This window comes from Alligator sinensis, unplaced genomic scaffold (genome assembly GCF_000455745.1).
Source record: "Alligator sinensis unplaced genomic scaffold, ASM45574v1 scaffold299_1, whole genome shotgun sequence".
Taxonomy (NCBI): Eukaryota; Metazoa; Chordata; order Crocodylia; family Alligatoridae; genus Alligator; species Alligator sinensis.
Genome location: NW_005841981.1, coordinates 1,294,530 through 1,301,351, shown reverse-complemented (window position 1 = coordinate 1,301,351; position 6,822 = coordinate 1,294,530). Strand labels below are relative to the sequence as shown.

At 39.1% G+C, this 6,822-nt stretch overlaps 1 protein-coding gene across 1 annotated transcript in view; it reads right to left on the bottom strand.

The window, feature by feature from the left end:
* LOC102380489 (ubiquitin-conjugating enzyme E2 E2) overlaps nucleotides 1–6,822 on the bottom strand; it is a 334,617-nt gene that overhangs the window by 58,265 nt on the left and 269,530 nt on the right. Inside the window, exon 4 of the mRNA XM_006021185.3 lies at nucleotides 2,503–2,635. Coding sequence (XP_006021247.1) covers nucleotides 2,503–2,635 — 133 coding nt within the window. The remainder of the gene's footprint in view (nucleotides 1–2,502; nucleotides 2,636–6,822) is intronic.

Below are 6,822 nucleotides of genomic sequence, written 5' to 3'. Positions count from 1 at the left end.
CTCAAGCCAATTTGTGACACATCTGACTTTGTAGGCGTCAACGCTACAGATGCCCAATTTTTTAATGAGGATGTGGTGAGAGACAGTGTTGAAGGCCTTCCTAAAGTCCAGAAAGACCATGTCCAACCGCAACACCTGCGGCCAAGGATTTTGTGACCTGGTCGTAGAAGACCACCAGGTTGGTCTGACAGGACCTGCCTCTAATGAACCCGTGTTGATTGCCCCTAAGCATAAACTCCCCTGCTGGTCCCTTGCAGATGTGCTCCTGGATAACTTTCTCAAACAGCTTCCCCAGGACGAAGGTAAGACTAACAGGCCTATAGTTTCCTGGGACCTCTTTCCTCCCTTTTTTGAAAATGGGGACTACATTGGCCCTTTTCCAGTCGTCAGGCACCTCACCAGAGCACCATGAGTGCTTGTAAAGCTGTGCCAGGGGTCCTGCAATGACCTCTGCCAGTTCCCTAAGCACTCTGGAATGGAGATCATCAGGACCTGCTGTTTCTTCCATCAGTTCTCATCCCTGTTAGCCAGTTCCACACCTTACTTTATAGTCCTTACACTAGCTCTGTTTTCTCAAGCTTAATTACCATATTTACTTCAGTACAAGATGATTCTGACTATAAGACGTCTCCCCCAATAATTACATTCTATATACGGAAACAGTATAAATTTGTTATAATTTTCCAGGTATAGAATCTAATTATTGGAGGTTTGCGTTGAATTTGTCCCCCTACCACTGCTACAAGAGGGAAAATAAAACTGGGGTTTTAGATAGCCCCTTTGCTTTTTGCATCCTCCCAACTTTTTCCCATGGCAGCCTCTTCCCTCTCTCCCAACCATCAAATCCTGTTCTCCCTGAGCCCACAGAACTGGGAAGCAAGTTTGAAAACAATAACTTTGAAATTAAGCATAACTGTATCAATTTGCATATAATACCCACACAATTAGTACATCCAGAATTGATGCTTGTTACCTTATTTTGAAACTATTGCAAGTTTTACACAGGGACACCATAAACACACTTTTGAGGAGCACTTTGGCATGATTAGTCCAAAGCCAAAAGGCTTGTGATTTACTAAATAGTTTACTGGACTGGCCCCCACCAGAGTCTACAGCATTTCAAGCCATGATGACCCCACAGCATATGTGTTTACTCCCGATACCCTCCATAAAGGATCTATGTGCTAATTAACCCCCTACTCATGACTGGAACCAGTTGTTCTTGTCACGAGTTCTGGAATCCTCTAAGAAATTATATACAGATGAGGCATAAGGAAGCCTGGTCCAGCTTTACCTCATGGAGGGTGGGGCCACAATAATCATATACAACAGGCTGAGAGAGTGGGCAACAGAGGGATTCTAGGTGAACAGTATGGGATCCCATTTCATGATGTTTGCCATGCATTTAGGGCTGGTGAGGAAACAGGAATCATTGGAAATGGGAAAGAAAGGTGCAGTTCAGTTGGGGGAGTGAAGAGGAAGTCACTATGTCTGCAATGTAGTGGCTCACTATGACTTGAAAAAGAGTCGGTGGTGAAGGGGCTGCATTTAATGGGCATTACCATATATCTTATTCAGATGGGCTGCACTAACCTATCCCTGTGGTAGGTTCCCATCAGCATGTTTGCCAAATGTGAGACATTCGTTTTATAGCCATGCTCGGTGTTGACTGTACTAAGTCAACTTCATTGTTGGTTTCCATTGCTGAGCACATGCTGCTTTTGGTAGCAGTTCAATGATAAACAACGTATTTAGTGAGATTTCCTTGTATATGGTTATAAAATGAAGGGCTTTTTTCACCATGCTAATTGGGAGAAAACACCTCATCTTGTATTCAAGTAAATACGGTAATAGTGTGTGTGTGTGTGTGTGTGTGTGTGCACGCGCGCGTGTGTGCGCATGTGTGGTAACAATATGATAACATATGTTACTGTAATAAATGTTTACTGATGTTCAAGTAGATATAGAATTTACTGTTCAATATGCTTATTCCCTGTAGCAATGTTGTTTTTACACCATCTTCCATGATACCATCTTTACTGAAAAGTGAGTCAAAGTGGTCATTTACTTGTTGTTTTTGCATAGCACTAATAGATAATGTACTGATTAACTTTAATCTAAAACTACATCAGCAGTGACAGGTTTTGCATACTTATTTTAAATGCATTACTTGAGCTGTATTACTGTATTTATGTCAATAATAGTAATAAAAAAACCTTCTGGAATTTAACAATTTGACAAGAGTCTGATTTTATTGAATAAATGCATTTGAAATCTTGGACAGTTTTTCAGATTTCTCCTTTTAAAATGCTTGGTTTTAATATGATTTTCATGAAAGCTTTTATGCCTAATCATGTTTCTTTAACAACGTGCACACCTCCCCCCCCCCCCCCCCCCCCCCCGCCATTACAACTACTATTAAAAATAGGAAGTAAAGGCATATACCATTTATTATTTATTCATTGAGTACTGCTATTAGACTATTAAGATCCTTCTACTAACCTTAGGTGGTTTAAAAGGATAGTCCGGTGAAAAGGTAATGTCAAGGAAGAAAACTCCACCTTCATATACGGAACCTGGAGGCCCAAGTATAGTTGACCTCCATTCATAAATGTTGTCTCCTTTGGGTCCAGCACTAAAATAGAAAGCAAAAATAGGACATAATAACCACATAAAATTAAGTATATAGTGTATCAGTTACACTAATGGTAACATTGGCTTTGCAATCACACCAGAAGTGAAAATGATATATCACCTTCACGAAGTTATTCCATGATAATATACATATCTAGTGTCATCAGTTTCTTTGCCCAAAGTGATATTCAGGCACATAAATGTATTATAATCACTGTGTTAATAAATTATTCAAATAACTTTGGGAAATTAGCTGTCTGACTGCCTCACCTAAAGTATTTTAGTGGAAGGACATGATACGGTGTTTACAATAAAACAAGACAGAGGCTTCTTGTCTCTCAGCCATTCAATTACTTCCCTACTGACCTCATCACTAGGTGGCATAGTAGGAACACATGTTATTATACAGGACTGATTGCATCAAAAACTTGGTGCTGTAATAATGACCCAGTGCCTGGATTTTCTAAGGCACTCCAGTGACTAATACAGGAGGATTCTTTACAATTATAACAATGTTGGGAAAAGCTTACAAAAAGGAAATGTTAATCCCAGTTAAACTTTGTTAATGCAAATTCCTGACTTAAACTATCTAAACTATAATGTACATAATATAGTTCTCTACATGGAAATAGTAAAAGCTCTCAATTACTCAGCCAATTTTTAAAGCATATTGAAAACTAATATACTTTTTGTGATTTGATTTCTCTAGGCATCAAAGTAGGCTCTTTTCAGGGAATACACTCACTCTCAGGACCATATATCTTACTCAGTGGGCATGTCTACATGAGACGCATACTGTGCATTAGCCTAAAAACACTGTGCAGTAGTGTGTCATGGTAAAAACCGTGCTAGTAGTTTACTGTGCAGTGTCATTAGGCTAATGTGCAGTAAACATCATTAAATAACTGCTTGCCGGTGCTACTGAGCAATAACTCTAGGTACAGCACATTTAGTTAGTACTTTGTTAAGGAAGTACTAAACTAAATGCACAGCATCTAAGGTGCATTAAGGAATGTACAGATGAGCCCGGTGTGGACTTCCAGATGCACACTAGCTTTTATTCTGTCTGTATCTCTACTTTACTTTAGTAAATATGGATAAGATATTCAGGTTTAAATCCTGAGATAGTTATTAAATAATACAAATAATACATGCCTGTGTTTAAAGAACCCAGGGAATATCTTTAGGTTCCCTGCCTACAAACAGAAATTGGCAACTTCAGATCATATTTCTAGTTAGAATCAATTATTATGGTGCCTTGTGGACACCTGTCTCCTATTTTTCAGCAAAGGAAGTGGTGGCAGATTTTTTCAAAATACATTACAAAGTATTTTCTTAAGGCATTTCTTGAGAAAAAGCTCTTGTTATGATTACAATAAAGAATCCCAGAGTATGCAAGGTTTGTGAAGTAACTGTGTAGAACAGATGACAGCTCTTGGCTTTGCTCAGTGCCTCACAATGTATCCAAGGCATACACTTATTATACGACAACATGTCATGTTCACTGCTCAACTATTCATTTTATTCACTGAAAGTGAATAAAACCCTCTTTCACCTGAAATTCCTTGGGCTCCCTTCATTAAAACTTCTGAGTGCAGGATTCCCAGCATACAGCTGGGTGACTTAGTACTGTGCCATGTACCAGTTCATTAGTCATGGTATCTATATCAATTTTCTATAATAGCCGCTAATGTTTCTTCAATTTCTACTCTTCACTCTTTCTTAACAAAAACGGGTTGCAGAGAATATAATGTTATTGAACTATCTTTTTTTATAATATCAGCCACACTATCAAAACCAGCAGTTGTTTTAAAGACAAAATCTGTCTTTTTAAGCATCACAACAGCAAAAGTGTTGCCACCCATCTGTAGCTTACAGTGTCTATAATACATCAGGTTGCTAGCTGTCAAACAAATTTAATTTACCCAGTTCTCAGTTTGCATTAACCTTTGAATAATATACCACAGCTGAGACAGCTGTAAGAAACAAATGAGAGAATGAATAATTAAAAACACCTCCACAGCCTCTGGAAAGACCAATCCCAAGCCATGAGGACAGGTTTAATTGTGACTGAACTAGATATTAAAAAGGCTAATTGTATTTTTTACAAACCTAAACGAATGGTGGGGCCTTGGCCACAGTCACAGTATGTGTGGTACACAGAAAGCAAAGCCTAAAAGCATCAAAGAAATAATTCAAATGAAAAAGGTGCAAGTCCTAATGGTAGTTGAGATCATACAAAAAAAACGCAATCCGTAATCTGCAAAGGAAATTTCTTTCCATTCCTTACAGACACATTTGCTAATAGTCGTAAAAAATAACTACTCGTTTCATGCTGGAAAGCTAAAAGGTAAGTGACATAAATGTCAATTGTACAGAAAAGGCTAGAAAAAGCAAGTAGCAAAAGAAAATGCTTCTTTTCCTCAAGTTCATTCAGCCAGCAGAGCAGTTGGGCCCTTTTTTGGTTCTGAGTACTGTGCATGTTTTTGATTGCAGAGGATCAAAAACTAAAACTTATCATTATAATTATGTTTCTATAACTTACATAGGCTATTTGTTTGTTCTGCCTACTTGTTTAACAGCTTTAGCATTTGAAGTTAAGAGTTTTCTAATTCAAATATTTGGAAAATTTCCCCTCGGTCAGTTCAACTGTTTTAGTATGTCCAGGTGCAAGCCTAGGCTGACAGAACTGCATGGACGTTGTTTATCTAACTGTAAGTTACCTTTACAGAAATGTTATTATTCACTTATTTATTTTAAAGAACAGCCACAGTCAGGTAGAGTGTAGCAGTGTTTTCACCGTCTGCATATTAAAAAACTTGCTGGAAGCAAGACGGTTCAGTTAACAAGTATAATTTCATGTTCACAATCCACAGCTGATCAGGAAGGGCAAGGGCATAACATTTGTTCTGTTTCACATTAATAATACTAAACTTGGAGAGGTGTATTATATTTTTTTCTTTCCTCCCTAATTAATAGCCTCTTATTTACCCTTGATATTGGCAACAAAAGTGACAATCCATCAGGCTTCACCAGAGAAAATTCCCATGTGTAAAAGGTCTTAGTCAGAGCCTTATTTTTTAACTTTTATAATGTAAAAAGATCTAATTGTTCTTCTCTCTATATGGATATCTGCCCAATACACTGGAGCCCAAACCTTTTACATTAAGCATGATTTATATTCCAGCTCTATTAATGTAACTGGCAAGTGAACCATGTATCTCAAGGAAAATAAACGAAACAGCTGAGTGTTTGAAATGATGTTATCTTGGGAAGGACTGATTCAGCTGGACTTCAGTTCAGCAAAGGGCAAACTAAATCCATCTAAAACTCAACAGACCCAGAGCCAGAGTATGTCTATGCTGCTTGTCACTAACCTGGTGTTCAATCAGTCAGTCTCAATGGCAGGATAAGGAAGGCGATAGCAGCTTCGTGTGGAAGCAGCTGAACCATAAAGATAAGGGATAAAGACCGATCCATTGTCAGATATGCCAACAGATCAGAGTATCGGTCTCCAGGCTTCTTAAATCTGAGCAACTCTGCATGACAATCCAACAATAAACATGATAATTCAGTGTCATTCTGGAGAATAGGATGAATCTTGCCCATATTTCTACCGTATGTTTTGGGTGGAATTTGTAACAGAGCACTGAGCAGTTATAATGAGAGCATATGTACACACACACACACACACACACTTAATAACTTATAGGATGGTTTCCTTTATATTTCATTCTCCAGCATGCTTCACTTACCACACCTTTCATACTGCTGTAGTGCTTAACATACGAACTACAGCAGCAGTTCCCAATCTATGGTCTGGGTACTATAGCATTAGTCACAACATCCAAAAGCAAGCTCACCTGTCTAAGGACAGAGGCTGTGGGTTATACTTAGGATGGGGGTGTAGGGTTATAACCTAGCATGACACTGCAGAACATGCAAGGATCCTATATGATCCAGTCTCAGGCTATGGGCTGAGGAGGGAGAGGAGGATCCACGTGGTCAACCAAAGACTGCAGCGCTGGTGTTGTCGGGAAGGCTTTGGCTTTCATGACCACAGCCCGCTCTTTGGCGAGAGAGGCAGCGAGCTGCTGGGAAGAGATAGCCTCCACCTCTCTCCCCTAGGGAGGAGGCTTTTCTCAGCCAGACTGGCTGACCTGCTCCACCGGGCTTTAAACTAAGCCC